Below are 26730 nucleotides of genomic sequence, written 5' to 3'. Positions count from 1 at the left end.
GGCACTCAATTGCTTGAGCCACCTCAGCTCCCTGGTTTGTTATGTCTCTCATTGTCTTTTGCTCTGTGTTTCTTTTTTGTTGCACCATCTTATTGTATCAACTCTCCGTGTGGGCCAACTCACCTTCATCCAGGAGGCCCCAGGAACCAAACCCAGGACCTCCCATATAGTAGACGGGAGCCACCTCTGCTTCCCATTGATTACTATTTGAATGGAGTGTTTTTTCCATCATTTCACTTTCAACCTTTTTTTTTTTTTTTTTTTTTTTTTAGGAGAGAGCAAACCCGGACTTCCCAGGTGGGAAGCAGGTGCTTAATGGCTTGAGCCCCATCCGCTCCCCTCAACCTATTTTTATCTACAGATCTGAAATATATCTCTAGTAAACAGTATATAGTTGGGTCATGTTTCTTTATCCATTCTGCCAATCTCTGCCTTTTGATTGGAAAGTTTAATCCATTTACATTAAGAGAAATTATTGAGAAGGCAAAATTTACTTCTGCCATTTAGCTAATAGATTTTATAAAATCATGCCTTTTTTTGTCCCTCCTTTCCTCTATTATTGCCTTCCTTTTTGTTTAGATGATCTTTTATAATGAGCCATTTGAATCACTTATCCTTTTCTTTTGTGTAGATTTATTAGATATTTTCTTTATAGACCATGGGATGACATTTAACAAACTAAATCTTTTAGAATTTAGTTTGTTGATTCCAACTTGACTTCAACAACCTGAACATACACAGTAACTATGCCCCTCAATCCTTTCCCCTTAGGTTCTTCATTGCACAAATTACATTTTATGTATTGTGTGCCCAGTAATAAAGATTTGCACTTGTTTTTCATGATTTTGAATTTGCAGCCTTATAAGGAGGAAAAGACTGCATTACATATAAGAAAAAAGTTGGCGTACTTATTTCCTCATATTCTTATTTGAACCAGAGATATTTATTTCTTCATCAAACATCAAGATACTCTCTAAGGTCCTTTCCTTTCAACATGGAGGACTCCCTTTAGCATTTCCTGTAAGGCCAGTCTAACAGTAACAAACTCCCTCAGTTTTTGTTTGTCTAGAAATGTCTTAATTTCTCCTTTTTTTAAAAAGTTTTATCTTTATTTATTCCCCACCCTTGTTGTTTGTGCTCACTGCCTGCTCTCTGTTCTTTGTGTGCTCTCTGTGTCTGTTCAACTTCTTTCTTTTTTTTTTTAGGAGGCACAGGGAACCAAACCCAGGACTTCCCATGTGGTTTGTGGGCACCTGAGTTTGAGCCACATCTGCTTCCCTCTCCTTCATTTTTGAAGGATGACTTTGCCAGTTATGTTATTCTTGGGTAACAGGTTTTTTCTCACTCAGCACTTTAAATATGTCCTCCCACTATCTTCTGGCCCCAAGGTTTCAGTTGAGAAATCAGATGTTAATCTTATTAAGGATACCTTATATCTGACACATCACTTCCTTTACTGTTTTTAAGATTCTGAATTTGGTCTTGGCATTGGTCAATTTGGTCATAATGTGTCTCAGACAGAATGGATCAGTTTGGGTTCATCCTGCTTGGTATTTGTTAAGTATCTTAGATTTGTATGTTCATATCTTGCATGAGATTTGGAAAATTTTCTGCCATTCTTTCTTCACATATTGTTTCTGGACCTTTATCTCTTTCTTCTCCTTCTGAAACTCCTGTGATACATATATTGGTACACTTGATAGTATTCCACAGATTTCTCAGGCTCTGTTCTTTTTTTTTCTTCTTCTTCTTCATTCCTTTTCTTTTTCTGCTCCTCAGCCTAGGCAATTTCAATTGTTTTGTCTTCCAGTTCACTGATCCTTTCTTCTGCTTCCTCCAATCTGTTCTTGAACCCCTCTACTGAATTTTTCACTTTAGTTATTAAACTTTTGAATTCCAGAATTTCCATTTGGTTCTTCTTTATAATTTCTACCTCATTATTAAAATTTTCATTTCATTCATATATTGTTTCCCTGATCTTGTTTAGTTTTTTGTCCATGCTTCCCTTTAGTTCCTTGATCCTATTTGAACTTTGACTATATCCCAAAGACTATACTTCCAGAATATTTTCCATTATATTGAGTGGGCCGTACATTCCTGTCTCCTTGTATGATTTATAATGTTTTTTGTTGAGCTGGTGATTCTGAAAATTATGTTGTAGTCATTCTGGAAATCTAGTTTGCCTACTCTCCAATCCACCAAACTAAGAACAAGAAGAAGAAAAAAGAAGGAAATGGAGAGGAAAAAATAAAAATAAATACTAACCAACATACAAAACATCCCACCACACACACACACACACACACACATACATAAAAGGAAACAAAAAATGAAGAAGTCATGAAATGCACTGCCTCTCCAAATCTCTTGTTTATGCTAGTGGGAAGCCAGAAACTGCTGCTTTTGAGGTCAAAACCTTAGCCAGCCTCCCTGCTCATCCCTCAGGGATCTGCCAGACCCAGATATACAAAACAGAGAGGGAAGGATGGGAACCCAACACAACCAAAAGCAACAAAAAAAAAAAAAAAAAAAAGGAAAGAGATGCATTGGCTCTTTATGTCCCTGTAGATGCTGGTGTAAGGCCAGAAGATGCTACTTCTAAGAGAAACTGAGGCTAGTGTCAGTGCTGGGCTCTCAGGAATCCAGCAGACCAAATAACACAAGAAAGAGAAAAAAGAAACCCAACCAATGAGAAGGTGTGCCAGGTCTTTAAGTACTGGGAGAAACTACTATGGGGTTGGAAGCATTGCTGCCCAGAGGGTCAAACTGAGGCCAGCTTCCACATTGGTCAAGGATTGCTCAACCCCGATATTTAGAGGAGGAGATTTCCTCTATGAGTCCTGACCCTAGCCACTCACTCCCAGAATCCAGACGATGTGGCTGCAGCCACAGCTGTTTCAGCACCTGCTGTCATGGGACTGAGTAACAGGGCTGGTCACTGGGTTGTTTTCACTTAGGAACTCTTGGCAGACTGTAGTTGTTCTAAGTGTCCATTCTGGTTCCAGAGTTACTGACTAGTTAATCCTAGGCTCTTTTTCCAGCCTTTTCACTTTTCTAGCAGTGGAAGTGATTTGTAAAACTTCCTACTCCACCATCTTGTGCCTCTGCTCTCCCAGAAATGGCCATTTTCAATGAGCACTTGCCCAGATGCTTCTTACATGAGAAATTTGAAAATCCTTGTTTTTGCACTTTCAAAGTGCCTGTCAATGGCATAGACTCCTTTTTTCTCTGGACAAGATCACTCAATCCTCCCTGGATTCAAAGTAAATCTAAAACAATGGTACTTCTCCCAACACTTTGATGGAGTGCTTTTATTGTGCTTTTCCTTTTGGAAACATAGAGACTCAAGGGCTGAAGGGTGCTTGGGATGGATTTCATGAGGGTGCTGAATCCAGAGAGGCAGGACCAGGCCTGGAACAACTGTGATGGGCCATGACTGTACCAGTGTTTTAGGAACATCCGGCCACCTGGCTTGAGACTGGCATGGGGCAGCTAGAAAAGACCTGCTGGGCTCAGCCCTGAAAAACTTAGTCATTTAAGAAAATTTTTTTTTTATTTTTAAGACACTTTGGATTACATAAAGTTTACATTAAAATTATAGGGGACTTCCAAATACCCCCCTCCCTCCCCTCCCTCACTTTCTCCCATTAACAACATCTTTCATTAGTGTAGTACATTTGTTACAATTGATGAACACATATTGAAGCATTGCTACCAACTGTGGACTATAGTTTACATTATGGTTTACACTTAGCACCGCACAGTTTTACAGGTTTTGATAAAATATATAATGGCTGTATCTGTCATTGTAATGTTATGCAGGACAATTTCAATGTCCCCAAAATGCCCCATGTTATACCTGTTCTTCCCTCGCCCTCCCCCCAGAACCTCTAGTGGCCACTGCCTTTATATCAATGATACAAGTTCTTCCATTCCTAGAACAATAATAAGTCTACTTTAGTCCATATTTGCATTCGCCCCTTATGTTTGTTCATTCCTCAGTCGTAAGGATTTTGGGATGGTGATGCCCGCTCTGTTTCTGATTGAGAAGGGGCTTAGATCCCATGGGGCTGATGGATGGAACAGCCTTGCTTGCAGTTGTAGATACTCTCTGACTTTGGGAATGGACATTGTTCGTTATCATCCTTTTGTTAGTTGTCCTGGGCAAGTCCAGTGAACTGGAGAGTAGGAGGTGTAACTCTAATTCAGGGCGCAACTAGCATATGAACAGCTAGAAGATTTAAGTCTTTGGGACATATGTTTAATGCGTATAGTGCTAATTATAGGTTCAAATAAAAGGGCAAAAGAGTCATATGTAAGGAAATTAGAAATGAGTCTAACTCTGTAACATCGGGGAATATATATTCCAAGGTAAGGCCCACTGACAAGGTGCCAAATTCCTGAGATTGTCTGCCCTGCCTATAGTGTCTAGATATTTCTAGAGACCTTGAAAGTCCTGCTGCTTGATGCACTGTTTACTGTGGCAGTCAATGAGATCCTGCTGCTGAGATGTGCCTAAGCATAACCTCTGGAATGACCTCCCTACTCACTTTGAAATCTCTTAGCCATAAAAACTCATTTGTATTTAATATTTCCCTCTTTTGGTCAAGGTCTTTTTCCAAATGCATCAATAGTTGGCACTTGGTAATAATCCCTTGGTGCCAGGGAGGCTCATCCCCTAGAGTCATGTCACGCGCTGGGGATGGGGGGTGGGGAGAAAGTAGTACATTTATATGCTGAGTTTGACTTAGAGAGAAGCCTCATTTGTGCAACAAGGAGGCTTTCAGGAGGTAACTCTTATGAAATATATAATAGTAGGCTAAGAACTTAGCCACTTTTGAAATATAAAAGTCAGGTTGGGTACCACTGGTGTTTAACAACTCTTGAGACCTTTTCCCTTTCCTCCCCAATAGGTGTGCGTCTTGACCGAGTGCGTGGAGGTCGCCAGAAGTACAAGCGACGGCTGGACTCAGAGAGCAGCCCATACTTGAGCTTACAGATTTCTCCACCTGCTAAAAAGCCATGTAAGTGCCAGGGCAGTCCATGTACTTTTCCCAAAATCCATACCTGGGACATCTGGCATTGCTAGGGGAAATGCCATCTCCCCACTGCTGGGTTATGGGATGCTGTGGATCTTGCAGAGATGACATCAGCACCAGGCACCCATATGGGATATTTGAGGCTTCATTTCAGAATGCCTTTCCATACAGAATGTGCTCCAGATGAAGCATGGAAGCCACAGGCCCTGACACCCAGAACATTCCCCCCTCACCACTCACCCAAAGTTGCTCTGCAGTATCCTCCTAGGAGAATTTATCTGGTAACTTCCCATGGAGAGGCAATATTTTTCAACAGCCCAAATCACTTCTGCCTGCAACTTTGTGGAATCGGAAAGGGGGGCACATTTGACCTTTCTGGGGGGACTTTGGAACCTGACTAATTCTTTGACCATCCTGGGCTGTACCCCTGACCTGAAGGCATTTACCTTTCCTTCTTTGGTCCTTGCAGTGACCAAGATTGTCTCATACCTTTTGGTGGCCGAGCCGGACAAGCTCTATGCCATGCCTCCCCCTGGCATGCCTGAGGGGGACATCAAGGCCCTGACAACGCTCTGCGACCTGGCGGACAGGGAACTCGTAGTCATCATTGGATGGGCCAAACACATCCCAGGTGAGACATGTAGGAACAGGGGAGAGTGTGGCCAGGGGCCCCCAGCCAGTCTCCCCACTGCCTGCTCAGTGGCCGTGGTTCTGATGAATGGGAGCCTGGCACCCAGGGTGCCTGGAAGTCTTGACAAGCCTGTTTTTCCTCGGGGCTCTCTTCCCTTCTTGTGAGAATCGAGGAGAGTAGATGTTGGAAAGATCCCGTAGTGTTTATGAAGTGTGGAAGTGGACTGGGGTGGGAGGGCTGTCTGAAACGTGTTACCACTTTAGAAGGGGCTATTATGATTGGATCTGTAATAGGTAATAATGAAAGAACCAAGTTCCTTGAACTTTGAAGGTGAAAGAGGAGGATCTTTTTTTTGCAGACTTTATTGGAATTAGGCTAGAAAACAACACGGACAAAGGATTGACTCTCTTTCTTCACATTAGGCAGGTAGAATAGAGCAGATAAGATTCAAATTTTGCACCTGCAACCTCCCAGCAGTGTGTCCCTGAGTGGGTGACCTGATCTCCGGGTAAAATGGGGATAGTTTGATGTGCAGCTGAAATGAGCATGCTGGTATAAACATTTGGTGCCTGACCCGAGCTAGCACCAAGTACTTGCTCACTCTTGCCCCTTGTCTGATCTCTAAGGAAGGTCTCTTTATTTGGGTTCTGTGATTTGATGAACATTTCTGGAACACAAAGTATATGTAATGTGTTTGAGGCAATGTGGCCTTCTCTTCATTGCATGTGGCCCCAGATCCCTTCTTTTGGCCTTTCTGATTCTGGGAGCAGTGTGAGCTAGTTTCTATTTTTATTTTCGTAGCCACCAACCCCTACTTATTCTGCATTACACACATATTAGGAACTTCCGAAAGCTTGGTGCCATTTACTCTTTTTTTTTTTTTTTTAAGTGCTTGCCTTGATGTCAGACCACTTGTATTTTTTTTTATTTAAAGATTTATTTTATTTATTTCTCTCCCCTTCCTGCCACCCCCTTTGTCTGCTCTCTTTGTCCACTCACTGTGTGTTCTTCTCTGTCCTCTTGCACCCTCAGTGGCACCAGGAAACTGCGCCTCTTTTTTGTTACATCATCTTGCTGCGTCAGCTCTCCGTATGTGCGGCGCCACTCCTGAGCGGGCTGCGCTTTTTTCATGTGGGCTGGCTCTCCTTGCAGTGCACACTCCTTGCACGTGGGGCATCCCTACACAGGGGACACCCCTGCGTGGCACGGCACTCCTTGTGCGCGGCAGCTATGCACGTGGGCCAGCTCTCCACACAGGTCGTGAAGCCCTGGGTATCGAACCCTGGACCCTCTATCAGTTGAGCCACGTCCGCTTCCCCCATTTACTCTTTACCTCCCTTAAGGTTCTAACACCTTGGCTCATCGTGTGTGTTAGAGACCCCTGTAGTCCTGGTAATGACCCACCATGGACTCGAATTCTTACTAGCCATGGGACATGGGGCAGTTTATCTTGTCTGTAGACCTTTTGCTTGTTTGTCACTGGCTCTGAAAGACAGGTATGGCACGCATGATTATGCAACAAAGGGTTCCTGCCGTTTAGACGCCAAGCCCACAGGTGATTGAGGTGAGCTGGAAGGAAAGTCCTTCCATGTCTGTAAGAGCTTGTGGCACAGCTCCCAGGCGGAGCCTTCCTGGGGAGGGGGGTTCACAGAGAGACCCGCGGCGTAGCGCCGGTGCTGGCTGGCCCTTCGCTGGCAGGAAGCCTGGAATTCCCTCTGCTGGGAGCTCCCGGTGGCCTCTGCGATTCCGATTCCGACTCGGGTGGGCTCGCTGCGGATCTGGGCTGGTGTGTCCTTACTAAGGAGCTCAGCCTCTTGGGATTAGACACTCAGGAGTTTCTGAATTTGCCCAGTGCTGGTTCAGCACAGATGCGGGGTCAGGCCACTGCTTAAGACACCTCAGCCTGGATTGCTCCACTAACCCGGGGCCAAATCAGGTACAGCCACCCCGCCCCCGCCCCCACCCACCATCGCACACTCCGGTTCTGGGGCGAGCAGATTCTGCATCCCAGCAATGGCTCAGGAGCGGCTGCTGGCGGTCCCGGAGGACACTGCCCCCTTCTCCCACTCCCCCAGCCTCGCCACACATCCAGGGAATGGGATGAGACCCACGGGCTCTGTCTCTCTGCACCCATTCACCCCTGTGCCTTCCCACCTCCCAGCTCCATCCCCACCTGTGGTGGAGCCAAGTGATGGCCAAGGGCACCGACTTCGGCGGAATCAGGCAGACCTGCATTCCCATCCCAGTTCTGCCCTTACTGGCCTTGTGCAAGGTATGTTGTTTTTCTGAACTTTAGTGTCCTGGTCTGTAAAATGGGAGTCTTAACAGAGTCCCCTCTACCCCACACAATTGCTGGGAGGATGGAACCCACTGAGTCCAGCGCCCGCAAGGAGTGAGCGCTTGATAAATGGCAGAGACTCTTAACCACGGTTGTTGACATTGTTAATTGCAATAAAAGCCTCTTCTCATATCATCATTTCTCCTTGTCCAAAGCTGAATTCTTTTTGATTAAAAAATAAATATAGGGGCTCATTTGTCTGTCTCCAGTGCTAATTTGCCTCTTTTGCATAAATCTGCATACTGAATTATTTGGGCCTGACCTTCCAGTGTTTAAGATAAAATTAATTAGTAGAGCCTCCTGCCACTGCATCTAAACTTCATATTAAGGGCAATGACAAATCAAGTGCCTGATATTTTTAAACTAATCAACTTAATCCCATCTCAGATTAGATGGAAACCTTATCCCAAGACTGGCTCAGTAGCCCTTTCAGAGAGAGAGCCTGAGAGGGAGCGAATGAGGGCCGCTTGGGAAGGGAGGCTGCACGTGGGGGCCGTCCCCTGGACTCTCGTTGGCTCTAGACCATCTGGTTTCTGGACTGGTAGGAAGATGAATTGGCCACTTCTGACTGCTCAGGAGTAGGCCCTGAGGAGGAGCCCGGGCTGCCTTCCTACCATGTATTAATTACTTCAACATCCTGCAGCCTCCAGCCCAGTGCCTGGCTTGGAGAGAGCCCTTCACACTTGCCTTTGTATGCATTACTTGAGCACTCACTGTGTACAAGGACTCTTGCTGGGAATTGTGGCTGATACCAAGAATTACATAATTTTTGCCCCGAGGATCCCATTTGGGAAGAAGATGGATATTTAAAAAAACAAACTTTATTAGGGAAAGCTTCAAACACATACACAAGTAGACAGTTTAATGAACCCCTATACCCAGCGCCAGCTTCTGTCACCACCAACCCACAGCCAGTTGTGTTTCACCTCTTCCCCCAGCCATCTCCTCCCTCCTGTATCTCATGCATGACAAGGCAGATCTTTAGCATACAGCAAGTTCATGGGAAGCACATGTAGCTCAGTGGTTTGAGTGCCTGCTTCCCATATACAAAGTGCCAGGTTCAGTCCCCGGTACTGCCTTTAGAAAAAAAAAAGACAGCAAGTTCAGAGGCAGAAGGGCCTCCATGGGCTGTATGGGGCGAACACAGAACGTGAGTGAAGCCTTCAGAATGGATGGACAGGGAAGTGGATTTGGCTTACCTGATAGAGCGTCCGTCTACCACATGGGAGGTTCAGGGTTCAAACCTAGGGTATCCTTGACCTGTGTGGAGCTGGCCCATGCGCAGTGCTGATGCGCTCAAGGAGTGCCGTGCCACACAGGGGTGTCCCCTAAATAGGGAAGCCCCACATGCAAGGAGTGCACCCCATAAGAAGACTCGCCCAGTGCAAAAAAAAAGTGCAGCCTGACCAGGAATGGTGCCGCACACACAGAGAGCTGAGGCAGCAAGATTACGCAACAAAAAAAGACGCAGTATCCCAGTGTCGCCGACAAGAATACAAGCAGACACAGAAGAACACACAGCGAATGGACACAGAGAGCAGACAACTGGTGGCGGGGGGGGGGGGGGGGGGGGGGGGGGGCGGGGGGGGGGGGGGAGAAATAAATAAAAATAAACCTTTAAAAAAAAATGAATGGGCAGTGAAACACTGAAAACCCAACTTCTCGTGTTGCAGCACAGCAGTTGGCACATTCATTCAGGGGCCCAGGAGACCAGCTTAGCCAGCAGCGTGGGTCACTAGAAGGCACGCTTATGTCCCAGGACTCCACTGCCTTTTGCCCCTATTTGTGAACACGCGGGACACTTGCATATGCCTGAGCTCCACCGGGAGCTTGGTGCAGAGTGGGATTTGCTCCCGAGTAGCAGCCACTTGCTTGTTCCAGTCAGTCTGAACCTGCCCTGCCCCCAGTGCCAGGTTTTTACCTTGAGTTGAATTTTGCAAGTATTGTTTTCCCAGCGGGCAAGCCCAAGTCTTTCCCGTTCAGCTTCTTATTCCCCTGAGAGATCAGAACAGGAGCCAGGCACCCCTAATAGGCAGTGGGTATCACTTAATGAATTGCAGCCTCACAGTGTTATTAGTCTGTTATCCTCCCTCCCCAGGTAGCCTGGAGGCTACCCCCATCGGGAGCGGCTTTTCTTGCCGGGTCCCCGGGGAGTCGCCCTCACCTTGGCTGCCGGCTGACATTTGCACGGCCCCTTCGCGGACCCCCAGAGCCCACCTCACTAGGGGGTCCCTCGGCAGGCCCCGCGCCCAGGTAACCACCGTCTGGTTCACACTGGGGAGAGAAGGACACCAGCGTCGGATGAAATATGGGCTGCCGAGTGACAGCAGCTGTGTCTGGAGTGGCCTCAGATCCTATAATTACATCTCCCTTTATTACCTCTGCTAATGGCCCTCCAGGTCGACAGAAACGATAATAAATTAACAGATTATGAACTCCACTTGCCACAAATTATATGCTTTTTTTTTTTTAAAGGTGCTTGTGCTGCCACATCACTGGGGGCTGGGGGGCTTGGGAAGAGCCTGAATGTTATTAGATGAGTTGGTGCAGATAAAGCAACTTTCCTGGGGCAGCAGATCTCAAGGTGCGAGACGCTGGTGCTGGACTACAGCAGCCGGCGTGGGCATCTGAAACCCGAGGGGCTATGGCACGGGCTCAGCCGGGCTGCCGGCCACACCCCAGCCTCTCCCAGCTACCCCCATCCCACCCTAAGGGCCCCTCAGGGAAGGGGACTCAGCCCATCACAGAAAAACAGTGAGGAGTATTTTCCTAAAGGACAGGGAAGTATCCTGGCTCCTTTGTTTTGGCTTTGAATTTTTAAAAGTATATGCTCCAGGTAAAGGTGGCAGGTATGGCAGAGGAACGGAAATTAAGACTTCCTAACTCCCCACTCCCCTTCCCCAGAAGGAAGCATCATCCTAACTTTCTAAAGTGTCCTTCTGAGAATTCCCTGTGTATGTACAAACCTTTGTGTGGGGGTGTGCCTTCTTTCTTTCTGCCCCCCATGAGATCATATTATAGCCCTGCTTTTTCCGCTTTTTTCATTTAATTATGTGAAGCAATAGCACTCACCATCTGTTAAGTAGTGTCCTAAGTTCTGTGCACACTAACTCAGTTAATCCTAAGAACTGTTTTTATTACATTTTACAGATGAGAAAAATGAGGCACAGAGAGGTTTGACTTGCCCGGGGTTACACACAGCCAGGGATCGGCAGAGCTGGGGTTGTAATAGACTACCTGGCCCTGGCATCTGTTCTCATAACCGTTAAGTCCCCTCGCCCTTGGATATCTTCTCACATCCACATGAAAGCTCTGTGTGGCTCTTCTTTGGCTTCTAAGTGTGCCATGCGTGCAACTAGGAGTGATATCAATTGCATTATGTAATATATACATGAATTACATTAATTACATTTAGGTTGTTTCCTGCTTTGAGTCACTACAGTGATTGAACAAACACGCTTTTATCTTTGTGTATTTATGCATACTTTTGTTTGGGGGAGAAATTCTTAGCAGTGGAATTGCAAAGTTGAAGGGAGCATGCTTTGTATTGTACTTTTTTTTTTTTTTTTGAGGTACTGGGGCTGGGAATTAAACCCGGGATCTTGTGTGTGGGAAGCTGGCACTCAACCACTGAGTCACATCAGCTCCCTCTTGTATTTTACTTTTAAAAATTTTTTTTAAAAGATATATTTTTTATTTATTTCTCTTCCTTCCACCCCCATTGTCTGCTCTCTGTGTCCATTTGCTGTGTGTTCTTCTGTGTCCACTTGTATTCTTGTCAGTGGCACCGGGAGTTTGTGTCTGCGTCATCTTGCCACATCAGCTCTTCGTCAGCTCTTCGTGTATACAGCGCCACTTCTGGGCAGGCTGCACTTTTTTTTCGCGCTGGGTGGCTCTCCTTATGGGGCACACTCCTTGCATGTGGAGCTCCCCTACACAGGGACACCCCTTCATGGCACAGCACTCCTTGCGCGCATCAGCGCTGTGCATGGGCCAGCTCATCACAAGGGTCAGGAGGCCCTGGGTTTGTACCCTGGACCTCCCATGTGTAGGCAGATGCCCTATCTGTTGAGCCAAATCTGCTTCCCTCTTGTATTTTACTTTTGACTTGGTTTTATTTTCATGCATCTTAGGCAAAACTAGACAAAAATATATACACAAAGTCTTGTGTCCATCTCTGTTCCCTCCCCCTCTTACTTCCTAGAGGTAACCTTTTTATATCTCATTTCTCCTTCTAGTGTTTCTTTTATTTCAGATATTTGAAAACATTTGAACTATTTAAAATATTAGAAAATATCAAATATTCCCTTCCTTTCCTTGCGAAAAATGAAGCAGACTATAAACATGATGTACACTATTTGAAGCATATATTTGAATTTTCAAAGCTAGTTCTAGTTCTTTCTGAAGATGCTCGAGGAGGAAATCCGAGGCCATGTCGTGATTCAAACCACCCTGGCACAGAGGTCCTGGCACAGATCTCACAGGTACATCCTGGGACTGTGGCACAAAACTTTCTAAGTCTCTTATAGACACAAATAAGAGGCAAAAAGTGGGCCAAGCCAAACTTGAGTCCAAATGACCAAGAGGAACCAATCAGACTCTTTTGGCATATTTTCTTTGGCCCCAGGGACAAGGCTGGGTGGCATTTGCACATTCAGTTCTTTGAGCTGCCAAATTTTCTGGGGCACCTTCTTTGCACCAGGCATGGTACGGGGCAGTGGAGGGTTTGATGGACAGCACAGCGTCCATGCTTCCGAGAGCTCAGTGCATAGGAAGGGTAAGCAGTTCATACATCGTGCAGTAACCTTCCAGCTTACTGTTCCATTCCCAGCGCCTTAACACAGGGCCTGGCACTGAGCAGGTACTCAGTAAATGTTTGCCAAATGAATGAAAGGCAGAAGCATCCTGGTAACATTCATCTAAAGATCATGTCTGCATGATGAACTTCACAGGGGTCTTTTCCTCTTGCATTTTTAGAAACTTAATTCTTCAACCTCCCTCTCTGGCACCTTCCAGTCCAATTGTCTACTAATTTCTCCCCTGTCCACCTCCTACATCTTCCCCCCCCAGTCTGTCTGCTTTGAGACCCCACTCCCCAGTCCAGGCCAACACGTCCCTCCATATACACACCCTCATGTGCCAGCTGATTGGTATCTGTTAATTAACGTCTCCTACTCAGAAGCTGATAAGGGAAATTGGATGTCCATTTCTATCTATCTGTGACTGCCTCCCGGCCCCAGCGGCCACCGCTGGCAGCCACACCCCCTCTCCTATGGCTGGAATCAGGACGAGAACGCACACGCGCACACACCTGACTGCCTTGTGTCGTGGCCGCTCCCCAGGGATGGCACATCAATCAAAGCCTGGCCCCCGGCGTGTCGGTATAATTGTTCCAGCTCTTTGTTGATCCCCCAGCAGCCACGTGGTGGGTGATCCAAGGCCCAGGCTGCCCAGATGGGACCTGGGAGCCGTGATGATCAGACTAGGAGGAAGCTCCTGGTAAAGGGCAGCTGCCGAGCGAAGGGGAATTAGCCCCAGGGGTTGAACTGTCCTGCACCAGGTGGAAACGGTTAGGGACAGGGCACCAAAATGAGAGGTGGGGTAGACTCCACGGAAGCCGAGAGACCGGCCAGTCCAGGAGCTCAGTACCACCCCAGACCTCCAGGCTTGTTCAGAGATGGTCAGGGTGGTGCCAGTCGAGTGCCAGTAATGTCTCAGGTGTCTCAGTCTGCCAGGCTGCTGTGACAAATAACACATGGGCTAACGTAACAGGAATTTATTGGCTCACAGTTGCAGAGGCTCGAAATCCAAAGGCAAGGTGTTGTTCACACTAGGCTTTTTCTTGGAGTCCACAGCGCTCTGCGCTGGCCTGCTGCAATCCTTGGGGTTCCTTGGCTTACCTCTCCGCCTGCCACACAAGGCGAGTCTCCTTGTGGCTGGTCTGGTTTCCTTCGACTTCTCACGTCTTCCTGTGGCTCACTCTGACTTTGTCCAAGTCTCCTGAAACCGTCTATAAATAGGACTTTTGGAGATGTATTATCAGTTGAGGTGTGGACTCATTGGTGAATAGGATCTTCAAGGTCCTATTTAGGTGTGGCCCAGCAGACTCAAGGGGGACCTTAATCCACATGACTGGAGGCCTTATAAAGAGAGGGAAGCCTTGTAAAGAGGGAATTTGGACGCAGTCAGCAGGAGACAGCCACAGGAAGAAGCCAGAGTAGTCAGCAGGAGATAGCCACAGGAAGAAGCCAGAGGCGGCGGGACTCGGAAGAGCAGGCTCAAGGAGTGACAGAGTCAGCAGGTGACCGGGGCAGCGATGCAAGCCGAGGAACCCCAATGGCCTGGCGAGCCAGCACCCGAAAGCTACAGACTTTGAGGCAGAAAGTATGGCCTGGGCGACACCTTGATTTTGGGCTTCTAGCCTCCAAAGACTGCATGCCAATCAATTCCTGCTCTAGAGCCACCCCCAGTGTGTGGTATTTGTCATAGCATCTCTGGCAAAGGGACGCATAGGGCCACCACAATTGCCAGATTTGTTGAACACCCCCTTGAGGCAGGTGCACCATCAAGCTGCATCCAGGCAGGGTGAGGTTATGTCAGCAAATGGAGGAAAAAGTCCTAAACAGGCAAAATTACCTGTAAAAAATCTCCTTAGTTGCCCATGATGTAAGGTACAAATGATTTTGTGAATACACTTCCTTCTTTCAATACACCCAGATGTTGGAACCAATCACTGAGTTTCTGGTTGAACCCCTGATGAAGTTACTGTCTTGTGTTCAGTGGCCTTGATGCCTGAAAATTTATTCTTTCCCTCCCTCTTACTCTCCCTCTTGGCATCCCTTTCTCCTTTCCTTCTCTCTGTGCATCTTTCCCTTTTTGTTTCTTGTACATAAAGATGTTCATTGATTTTGCCTAAGTGCATATATGATGCAATTCCAGAATCTAATTCTCATCTTACTTATGAAGACTTTAACTCATCATTAATAATAACAGTAAGAGCCCAGTATATGCCTTGTATGTTCTCATTTAGCCTCATTGTCTCATTTAGACTCACAGCCTCTTTCTGAAGCAAGCACTACTCTTATACCCATTTCATAGATGAGGAAGCTGAGGTGTGAGAAGCTGTGCCACTTTCCCAGCTGGTAAATGGGCAGTCGGGATAGAAACCCAGGAACTCTCCAGGGCACATGGACAAGACAGTGCCATAAGTCTGGATCTGTCCCCAGCCGCGGCCTCCTTCCTCTAGGGGGTCGCCTCTTTCTCACCAGCAAGGCGGGGCATGCTTCTGAGCTCACAGAATGCCCGGCTGCTGAACGTTAGGTGCAGAGTGACGGCCCAGGCAAAGGGGGTCTGACACCTGGAGTGCCAGGGCTCTCAGAGAGGGCCCCCTGATGCCAGGACTCGAGCGCTGAGCAGCCCCAGGCTGGTGTCACTGGGACCTGTGTCTGCCAGAAACAGCTGAGCCCTCGTTCCTGGGTGGCCCATGAGTCTGAGCACAGCTGAGACTCTGCGTCAAGGTCCGAGTGTCAATTAAAACACGGGGCCTCCCTTGTTTTGACAGGGAAGGGGGTGGCTGCGGGGCCTAGAGACTCCCCAGAGTGGAAGGGACCCTCTACTGCCACCTCTTGATCCTGCTATGAATTCAAGAACTCCTTAATTTACCAATGCATTTAATTAATCCAAACGCCTCAACAGGCATTTGCAAACTACCATAGCGCCAATGAGTAACAACAACTGCCAGCCCTGGCTGAGCTCTTGTTGTGTCCATCTATCCTGTGAAATCCATGTCTGACTCCTTCACCAAGGGAAGGGCCATGAGCTGAAACCGGGAGGGGCACCCGGGCAGGCCGCAGAGATGCCCGGGACCACCCCCGCCCTCGAGTCAGCCCCGGGGAAGCGCCCGACCCGTCCCCGAGACCCCTGCCGACCTCCCTGTCCCCTCGTCCCGCAGGCTTCTCGAACCTCTCGCTGGGGGACCAGATGAGCCTGCTGCAGAGCGCCTGGATGGAGATCCTCATCCTGGGCATCGTGTACCGCTCGCTGCCCTACGACGACAAGCTGGTGTACGCCGAGGACTACATCATGGACGAGGAGCACTCGCGCCTCGCCGGGCTGCTCGAGCTCTACCGGGCCATCCTGCAGCTGGTGCGCAGGTACAAGAAGCTCAAGGTGGAGAAGGAGGAGTTCGTGACGCTCAAGGCCCTGGCCCTGGCCAACTCAGGTAAGGGCAGGTGTGGGCACTTGGGGGGCACGGCTCTGGGGCCAGCTGGATAAAGATGGAGCTCCTTGCCACCAAACGAGGGTTCTGCGAGATGGTGGGGACAGCTGGCGCTGGTTGAGCATTTCCCAAGCCCTCCACTTACAGGGCAAGACGGGGAGTCCTTGAGATGCAGGCCAGCACATTGGAGCCAGGCTGCAGAGGACCAAATCCTGCTCCAGCCACTTAGTGGTGCTCGGGCTAACTGCGTCAGTCTGTGCCTCAGTTTCTTCATCAGTAAAAATGGGGACAATAAGCAGTCCCTGCCCCCAGAGATTATTGAAGGGATTTATTGGTTTATAATCATACTGTGTTTACAACGTGCCTGGCATGTAAGTACCTAATCCTCGTTAGTTTTGGACTTATTTAATTCTTACGAACAGCTCTCCTGAGCCAAGTTCTGTTATTTTGACCGTGTTTTACAGGTGTGGGAACTGAGGTTGGGAAAGGTGAAGCAAATTGCTCGGGGTCACACAAGTAAAAAGTGTCAGAGCTGGGACTTGAACCAAGGTCCCCTGATTCCAAAATCAACTCGAGCTTGTATCTCTGCTCCTTGAATCTCCCAACCAAAATTGCTCCGGCACACAAGAGAAAACCTCCCCAACTGAGTTGTTTAGTCTGGCGTTAAAACAGGGACTCACCCTGATTCCTTAGGGCCTATCAGTTTCTGGCTGGATGACCTGGGGAGAGGGATTGGGCCTCAGGTGATGTCGGTGAACGAGTTGAATTAATCCATGTCTACACATAGAGGGCATCTACTCTACACTGGGAACGGTGCTGAGTGCTAGGGGATGCAGGAGGAGGAGGCCCTTGTCCAAAAGACCCTGAAGTCTTGAATGCACGCATAATTCTGCTGCAGGGTGGGGTGTGGTAGAGTTGATTACTCAGGTCTGCAGTTAGGACTCAAGTTCAAATTCTGGCTCTGAGGCTTGCTGGCAGTGCAGCCTTGGGCAAATTGGCCAACTGTCCTTAGTTTTGTGTCTGTGTGTGTAAAATGGGGATGTACCTGTACCTCCTCAAGGGACTTTTGTGAGGATGAAATGAGCTACTGAAGGCAAAGCACTTAGCCCAGTCCTGGCCTACAGGATATGTCCAGTTAATACTAATTATTCTCATCAGTATTATATTACAGGAAAAGTGTTCACCTCCTGTGGAAGAGGGAGAGCTGATTCCCAGATGGAGACGATAAAGACAGGGAGGCCACCCTTCCCATTTTCCCGGCACTGTCCTGCTTTTAGCACTGAAACCCCCATGGCCCAAGAAACTCCTGAGTCTCTGGCAAACCAGAACGTTTGGTCCCCTCACAAACGGCTTCTTTGAGAGTATAGAGCAGGGGTTCTTGACCTGTTTTGTTCCACCTGTTTTGCCAGTCAGGTGAAAACCACAGACCCCTTCCTGAGTCCACACTCTACTGTGTATTATTTAGTAAATACATCACCTTCACCAACACGTCCCCACAAGAATAATTTTTTTTCTTTTAATTTAAGTCAACCTCACGGACCTCTTGTTAAAAACCCCTGGTGTAGAGAGTATTGACACCCCACTCAGATGGCCTGAACTTGCATCCCCACCCCCCGGCTGCTGAGTTTTGCCGTCTCAGCTCAGGGTGCCCTCTTCTCCAGACAATAACCCCAGCTGCGGTGCTGGGACGGTGGGGGGTGGCAGGGACTCCGTCCCCTCCTCTGTGCCTTCAGCCCTGGAAGGACCCCCACAGGCGAACCAGAGGCGGGGCCAGAGCTCCAGGCCTGGCCTGCCTGCCCGGCAGACCCCACGTTCCCACAGCCCTGTCTCGGGCTCTGCCCCTGGGGCACCTGACCTGCAGAGAAGGTTTGGGTTTCTGATGGGGAGAGGAGAGGAAAAGCCTTTAACATGGAGGAAGCCAGGGAGGGGAGCGAAGAGCTGGGAAGGGGGGACCCGCAAGGCTGGCCAGGCCTGGGAGCTCATGTTCTCAGTTTTGTTCTACCAGACAGCTCACCATGTAGAGAGAGGAGTATGACCGCTGAGCTCCACCTGGCTGGCCCCACTGCGCCCCTCCACGCAAACCGGCAGCGGCTGCCGGGTGGCTCTTCAGCTCAACCCGCCGGTCTTCCTGGATTGCACACGTTCATGACACACGCACACACCTCACACAAACACACTCATACCTTTATGCACACACCCACATACACCCTCATACACTCTCACTGTCGCTCACTTGTACACGCTCGTACCCTCACGCACACTCATGCATGCACTTCGATGCACTCCTGCTGATGTGCACACGTACACACTCGCCTGAGGGTTGACGGTTTGGTGACCTGATGTGAACCCATCACATCACACTTGGCCCGAGGGCACGCTCCATCACGGAGGCCGAGGTTCCAGGAACTCGGACTTCTTTTCCCAGTGGCGATTCGAGTTGGAGGGTGGACACTGCCTGCAGAGCAGTCACGTCTCCTATTCCGGAGAGCCAGGCCTGTGGCGAACGCGCCCTTCCCGGCCCAGCAGCGCCCCTTACAAGGCCAGCCCTACCCTGCCGGCTGATTCACGCTTTTCAGATCATGGTGCAAAGTAGCGCTTTTCGAAGGACTTGTAATGAAGAACCAGTTTTTAAATTTTTAAAAAACTTCCGACCCATCACGAACCGACCACTTTGTAAAGTACAGTAAAAATGAATTAGAAAAATGAAATTAAAAACACAGGTAGAAAACAAGCCCAGTTTTTAAAAGATTAGATTCCCCAGGCATGTAATTTATTCTGTCCAATGGCTGCAACGTTTCTAAATGCATACTCTCAATTTCTGTACCTATCTTATCACAGACAGTAGCAAACAGAGCTGCACGCCATGCCTTGAGTAGCACCCACTAAAGCCTGTCCTTTGAAATTGATTAGACCCGGGTTAAAATTCTGCTTCTGCTACCTACTTGCTGAGTGTCAGGCAACATAACCTCTCTGACCCTTAACCTCCTTATCTGTCAAATTGGGAGCATAACAGCTCATTACAAAGAGAGATATAAAATAACGCCTGTAAGACCCTGGGCCCAAGGCTTGGCACTGGGTGCTCAAGGCCACCCAGCTTGCAGGGTTTCTGTGCAGCGATGCCAGGCATCGTGCTGGGGGCCTGGGACATGGGGCTGGTTGGATGCAGCCTCCACCCTCAGGCAGCCCTCCGTCCAGTGGGGGAGATAAGATGTGAGCAGAGCATGAACACAACCTGCAAGGCAGAGCTTGAGCTGCCATATAAGGGGGGCTCGGGTGAACGGCTCAGGGTGTTTCAAGGAGGGGAGATAGAATCCGAGTGGCCCTTAAAGCACAGAGCCTTTCAGGAGGACAGGTGGAGAGAGCCTAAGAGTTCACAGCAGAGCTATCAAGGGCCTGGGGGAAGGACAAGCCTGTTGGGAGGTAAGGCCGAGAAAAGCAGCTTGGGATCAGGTCGGAGGCTCCAGGGCTGACCCAGGATTGGACCGTACCAGGGGCAATAGAGGGGAGCCATAAGAGGTTGTGGAGGAGTGACCTGTGCCAAGAAGCAAGATGGGAAATATCAGAGGCAGCAGTAGAGAGTGCGTTGGCTGGAGGAGAGGGGGTGGGAGGAAGGAGACAATTGAGAGCCCCCAGGGCCACTGTGGGTGCCACTGCCGAGGCTGAGTGGGTGGGCATGTCGACTCAGCCACGCATGGGGCCGTCCGTGGCCCAGGGGCTGACGCTAGGCCGAAGAGCAAGCACCCAGAGACAGGCTGTGGCCCCGACCACAGCCACCCGGGAGCCTGCTGGCCGTCTTTCACCCTGGTTCCCGGCCTTCTCAAGGCTCCCTGACAGCAGAAAAATTCATAGCCATTGATTTTGTAATTAACAGTTTTATCAATGCCATCGATACAGACTCGCTGATGGATTGCAAAGAAATTAATCTTGCAGTGTTATTTATTTCATTTTTAGTTGAAGGCAGCTGCCAATTTTGGCCTCCCTGGGAGGCGGGGGAGGGTGGGAGGATGGGAGAGGGGGCAAGCAGGAGGCAGGGAGTTTGGATGGCCAGTTCTGGGCCTTGCACAGACCAGGCTGCATTTTTGGTTAGTGCCGTGTAAGTGCTAAGAGTGTAGGCATGGAGCCGTGCTCCGTATCCAACTGGCAAAGCAGGAGTCCTTGGTGTCAGAAAGCAGAAAAAGTGGGGAGGAGACTTGGGTATGGGGCCAGTGACACCAGCCCTGCAAGGGCACTGTTCCCAGTCTGAGCCCCATAATAATGAGAATAATACCTAACATTTTGTAGGAGCTTGCCAAGTGCCAGGGAATCTATTTCCTTTAATCCTCACCGCCACGTTAAGAGGTATATACCCTTCTTGGACCCATTTTACGGAAGAGGAAATGACCTCAGAGAGGCTAAGTAATCTGGCCAAGGTCACACAGCTGCCAAGACCCCAGAGCTTATCTACCCCGTTCTGCTGCTGTCTTCCAGAGAAAAAGAGGTGCAGGCCAGGTGTAGCCCCAAGAAAGTCAGGAGAAGTCACTGGGCCAGCCAGCTGCTGCCCGGGGCAGGGGGTCCAGACCAACCTGCCAGGCATAGGAATTGGCCCTACATTTCTGAAGAGTTCAGTAAACTCACCCAGCTTTCTTTAGGGACCCACCCCACAGCTGCAAGTTCACTCTATACCCATGTGTCCCAGTTCTCCTGGCTTTGGGGAGGGGGTGTGTGTCATAGAGCCATGCAGTTTGGGGTAGTGGCCTATGACTATATTCCCCCAAGCCAGGGAGTGGGTTCTAGGCTCTGACTTCATTGTAACCCAGCCCTTAGCTGGCAACTCCCTGCCCCTCTGATATTTACATAGGTTTGTTTTTTTTTTTTTTTTGAGGTACTGGGACCGGGGATTGAACCCAGGACCCCTTATATGCGGGAGGCTGGCACTCAACCACTGAGCCACATAGCAACTCCCTGTGTTGGCTCCTTCATCTGTTTGCTTGTTATTTGCTCGTTGCTTGCTCATTGTTGTTTGTGGCTTGCTTTTTGTTGTTTGCTTGTTTCCTGTAGGAGGCACTGGGGACTGAACTCGGGACCTCCCATGTGGGAGGCGGGTACTCAACTGCTGGAGCCACCTCTGCTCCCTAAATAGATTTCTTTTGAGCTTTTCTATTTATGGCCTGAGTCAAAGCCCTCCTTAAGATTTCAGAGTCCTCCCAATGGCTCCCTCCATACCACGCCCTATGTCTAGCCATTCTATCTCACCACTGACACACAGACACAAGCTGAGGTCTTTTATCTGGGTCTGTACCTTAACCAGCACTGTGTAACATTAGTGATTGCACTGAAGGTATGAGGAGGTGATGCTGGTAGCAGCAGCAGCAGCAGTAGAGATGATGGTGGTGGTGGTGACGAGGATGAGGATGGTGGTGGTGGTGGTGATGAGGATGAGGATGGTGGTGGTGGGTGATGGGGGTCGTGGTGGTGGTGATGAGGATGAGGATGGTGGTGGTGGTGGTGATGAGGATGAGGATGGTGGTGGTGGTGGTGACGAGGATGAGGATGGTGGTGGTAGTGGTGATGGCGATGACGATGGTGGTGGTGGTGGTGATGAGGATGAGGATGGTGGTGGTGGTGGTGATGATGGTAGTGGTGGTAGCAGTGTTTGGGGTGGTGGTGGGAGTGATGGGGGTGGTGGTGGTGGTAGTGGTGATGGCGATGACGATGGTGGTGGTGGTGGTGATGAGGATGAGGATGGTGGTGGTGGTGGTGATGGGGGTCGTGGTGGTGGTGGTGGTGGTGGTGGGAGTGATGGGGGTGGTGGGTGGTGGTAGTGGTGGTGGCGATGACGATGGTGGTGGTAGTGGTGATGAGGATGAGGATGGTGGTGGTGGGTGATGGTGGTGACGGTGATGGCGATGATGATAGTGGTGATGGTGGTAGTGGTGACGAGGATGATGGTGGTGGTGGTGGCAGTGGTGGGGGTTGTGACGGTGGTGATGATGATGATGGTAGTGGTGGAGGTGGTGGTAGTAGTGATGGTGGTGGTGGTGGCAGTGGTGGGGGTTGTGGTGGTGATGGTGGTGACAGTGATGGTGACGATGATGATGGCGATGGTGGTGATGAGGATGGTGGTGGTGGTGGTGATGGGGGTCGTGGTGGTGGTGGTGGTGACGGTGATGGCGATGATGATGGTGCTGGTAGTGGTGATGGTGGTAGTGGTGATGAGGATGAGGATGGTAGTGGTGGTGATGGTGGTGACGGTGGTGATGATGATGGTGGTGGTGATGGTGGTGATGATGGCAGTGGTGGTGGTGCTGCTGCTGCTGCTGCTACTAGCCAGGCACTTTGTGCCAAGCAGTATTCCAAGCACGTGACTCTTTTAACCCCTGAGGTAGGTAGAGCTATTATCCACTTTCACAAATGAGGAAAATGAGGCACAGAGAAGTGAAAAAATTGCTTATAGCCACACAGCTAACCACTGAGGAAGGCAAGACTCCCATTGGGCAGTCTGGTTCCAGCATCCACCTGCCCCTCCTGGGTGACCTCAGGGCCTGCTCATGTTCAAGCCTTCTGGGGTCTCTGCTGCCACCTCTTGGCAGTTTGTCAGGAAATGTCCTCCCTAGACGCCTGTCTGAGCCCCGGCTCTGTCGTCAGCCTCTGTGACCTCGGGCTGGCAGGGGTACCTCTCTGAGCTTCTCTTTTCCTCTCTGTGAAATGAAGATTTTGAACGCAGCACCGCCCGCCCTGGATCCAAAGAAGGGTGGGGACCCCGGGGCCCGCAGCACCCCGCCTCCACACTAACGCTTGCACTCGTGCCCGCAGACTCCATGTACATCGAGGACCTGGAGGCCGTCCAGAAGCTGCAGGACCTGCTGCACGAGGCGCTGCAGGACTACGAGCTGAGCCAGCGCCACGAGGAGCCACGGAGGACGGGCAAGCTGCTGCTCACGCTGCCGCTGCTGCGACAGACAGCCGCCAAGGCCGTGCAGCACTTCTACAGCATCAAACTGCAGGGCAAGGTGCCCATGCACAAACTCTTCCTGGAGATGCTCGAGGCCAAGGTCTGATGGCCCGGCACCCAGACCGGCTCCCACCCACAGACGGACGGACGGACCGCCCCCGACAGCTCCACGGCCACCAGCCTCGACCTTCACCCCCTGTCTCGTGGCTACGAGCAGGGAGAGGGGCCTCGCCTCCCAGTCACATGTGTGCAGACTCCCGGGGGCGGTAGGTGTGGGAGGGCAGGGCACGGGGCTCAGGTGTAACCTGCTTTTTCTTTGGTATGTTTTTCCCTGTCCACGGGCAGTGTGGAGGCCTGGGCCAGGGCTAACCCCGCTGGGACTGGAGACCGCTGGAGGAAGCACGCCCTTTCCCCCACCAAACCACCAAGAGGCAGCATGTGCATCTCCTAACTCCCACCTCCCGCCTTCCATCCACGGCCAGGGCGGGCCGTGCTCAGGGCTCAGGACTCCGGCAAGCTCAGGTTCGGTACCACCTGGAGGTTTTCCTTTCCCAGAGGGCAGGTGCCCGTGAGCGACGGCATCTGTCATGCAGAGGGCCCACCTGCTCCGAGGTCACTGTCCACTGGCTCCCTCCCTCCCTCTGTCTTCTCAGCTCCCAGCCAGGGCTCACGTGTCCTCCTGAGCACCCCTAGGCACACACCCTCCTGCAAGTTGCCACCTGCACCAGTGCTCACCTGTCCTCTTCTCCCCGCCAGGAGCCCCCTTGCTGCTTCCTGCCCCTACCTCAGAGCTCACTCCTGGGCTCAGCCAGCAAAGGTGACTTCAGGGTCTTCAGAAGGGAACAGCACTGGCTCAGAGAAGAGCAGGGTCCAGGCTCCGTTTTCTCCCCAGCACCCCTCCTTCTGCTGCTCCTTCTGCCACCTACCCCCCACCCCCCAGCCGCCTGAAGGGCAGAGTCAGACCAGGTGGGCCTGAGGGCAGTGGGGGGTGCTCAGGTGCACGGCTCCATCTGAGGGCACTGTGGGAACCCCAGTTCTTGGCCGGCAGTCCTGGGGGGATGAGGGCAGGAGGGAGTGAGGCCCAACCCAGTCTCTGCTGAGCACAGAAAGGCCCAGAAGCCGAGACGAGCCAGAGACAGGGGCGCCCTGAAGAGGCAGAGCCTAGTGTGGGTCACCACCCTGGCTGATCCATCCCGGCTTCCAGGGGCAGTTGATCCAGAGACACCCCTTTCCTGCATTCCAGAAGGCTGAGCCCAGCAGTGCCACCAGGAGGGGTGCCTCTTAAGCCCCTTGGGCTGAGGTGCTGGCTCTAGCTCAGCTCCCCGGGGTGCACTGAGCAGGCCGGGCTCTGTGGCAGCACCTCCACAGACCTCCTGGCTGTGGTGTAAGGCCAGCCCCGTTTGCCCAGGACCCTCCTGGCTATAGCACTGACAGTCTCACGTGCTGGGAAACACCCGAGTCCCTCCAAACTGGGACCATTGGTCACCTCAGCTCTGAGTGGCTGTGAAGTCAGCTTTCACCTGCTGGAGGCGGCCTTGAACACCCAGCCCCGTGCTCGTGGGTGGCTCAAGGATGGCTTAGCAGGGGTGCTTAACCTCTTTTACTCTATGGACCCCTTTGCCAACAGGTGAAAACCACGGACCCCTTCCTAAGCCCACACTCTACTGTGTATTATTTAATAAACATCTCACACCTGCACCAACACGTCCCCACGAGAACAATGTTTTTTTTGAATTTCAATTCAAGCTCACGGACCCTGGTTAAGAACCCCTGGCTTGGAGGATCACTCTGGGATGAAGAGGTTTTGAGCCATGATGGGGGCGGAGCATGCCCCTTCCGCTCCACTGCTAGAGCAGGCATCAGAGCAGTCCCACCTGCGACACCTTTTCTGGGGAGTCCCTGGTCCACACCCTGTTTAACCCACCCTGCAAGGGCAGACAGCTCTTGCCCCGGCACGCGAGCACGGGCCGGGAGCACCATGTACCCACGGGCGGCCCGAAGCCCCGATCCACGGCTTTTCCATCGGAAACAGCTGCTGGTGGCTCCTGCCTCCCCGTCTCTCCACCCCCCAGCAACGCGTCCTCCTGCACTGCGGTGCTGGGCCGGGCCGGGCCCTCCCACGCAGGCGGGCTTGCTGGGCCCCGGCAGCTGCAGGGCGGCTCTTGGATGTTCTCGCATACAGAGTTCCCAGGCTCCAGAGACCTCGCAGCCCAGTGAAGCGTGTTGCTTCCCTCTGCCTGGGGGACAGCTGAGGCCTGAGACGTTCACCACATCCACACGGACTCTAATACCAATGCTTCATCCCCTAGCTCTCCGGGCAGCCCCCACCAAGGTCAGGGGCATCCCTGATCCAGGACACCCTTGCAAGGGAAAGGCTCCTCCTCGGCATCAAGGAACCTGGGCGACCTCTGAGGGGTGGGGCCCTAAGGCTCCGAACTGGAGAGACCTCCCAGGGAGCCAACTTCGGGTCTGGCCTGGGGGCACCCCCTGGCCTCTTCACTGTGGCCTTGCCGGCAAGAGGAGGCAGTCGATGGGAGGGGGGGTGCGCATCTCCTCGCCCCGTGCCCCGCTCCCTGCAGACCGCGCCCTGCCCAGCCGCGAGCACCCTGGCTGCCAGCCAGTCCAGGCAGGGGCTTGCCCACAACTGGCGCTTGCGTTCTTTTCTAGGAAAAGGCATCTCTGGCTAACCCTGTGGCAGGGGCCAGCTCAGTCAGGATCAGAGTGGGTGGGTGGTCTCTCCACACGATGGCCTGGCCTCGCTGCACCTGGGGCTCCTGTAGGGCCCCAGAATTGTGGCCCCCTTCGGACGGAGACAGGGAAGGTCCTGACGGCTTGGTGCCAATGAGGTGAAGCTGCCTTTACGCTGAGAAAGCCCCATTGCAACAGGAAGGCGGGGAGCTCCATCCAAGGAGGAAGCCCCTTGTGCTTGATGGAGCCGTCAGACATTCAGAAAGAAATCCCAGGGGCTAACTTCTTGGTTGGCAGCCTGGCCAGACGAGGGGCCTCTGGGGTGGGAGGGAGACTGACAGCTTAGTGGGAAACGGTGAAGGGAGCCTGTTGTCCCCATTCCCCCCTCTCCACCCCCAGACAGAACAGAACTCAAGTTTACCCCGAAATCTGCCGTTCCTGGAAAACCTGTAAAGAGGAAACAGCCCTTCTCCCTCACACGCTCATGATATGATACAGGTCATTTGAAACCAACCAAGAATAAAATCTGGAAATCCCACCATGGAGAAATGGTATTGGCTGGGTGTTGTTTGGTCGCCTCATCCCCATCCTTCCTAAAGCTTCGGGACTGGTTTGGCACAGGGAACCTTTATGGTGTCTCCCGGTGTTTGCATACAGGAAACTTCAATTCTTGCCCAGGGCACAACTGAAGGATAAAGTAATAAGCTCGAGACCAGAGCAGGGCGTCGGTGGGGAGGCCACAGGTGGGCCTTGGAGGAACCTGGACCCCGTGTCCGCGGCCACCCTTCCCTCCCCCAGTACAGGTGGGGAAGTGAAGGGCAGCAGACCTCGGAAACCGAAGGCCCGGAACTCGTGCCCACGGAACAGCACCAAAGAAAAGCATTA

The 26730-nt window shown here is 51.1% G+C and overlaps 1 protein-coding gene across 2 annotated transcripts in view; it reads left to right on the top strand.

Annotated features, from left to right (window-relative positions):
- Nucleotides 1-26041, top strand: part of ESRRB (estrogen related receptor beta) — a 185558-nt gene extending 159517 nt beyond the window's left edge. Inside the window, exons 4-7 of one of the 2 annotated variants that reach the window (XM_012523338.4) lie at nt 4914-5024; nt 5509-5670; nt 15960-16229; nt 23019-26041. In XM_012523338.4, the coding sequence (XP_012378792.1) occupies nt 4914-5024; nt 5509-5670; nt 15960-16229; nt 23019-23263 (788 nt within the window). In that variant the 3' untranslated portion in view covers nt 23264-26041. The remainder of the gene's footprint in view (nt 1-4913; nt 5025-5508; nt 5671-15959; nt 16230-23018) is intronic. The other variant, XM_004453571.5, reaches the window with a different exon arrangement.
- The last annotated feature ends 689 nt before the right edge of the window (nt 26042-26730 follow it).

Source organism: Dasypus novemcinctus, chromosome 3, assembly GCF_030445035.2.
Source record: "Dasypus novemcinctus isolate mDasNov1 chromosome 3, mDasNov1.1.hap2, whole genome shotgun sequence".
Classification (NCBI taxonomy): domain Eukaryota; kingdom Metazoa; phylum Chordata; class Mammalia; order Cingulata; family Dasypodidae; genus Dasypus; species Dasypus novemcinctus.
The sequence above is the reverse complement of the archived record's forward strand: the minus strand, read 5'-3'. Positions and strand labels throughout refer to the sequence as shown.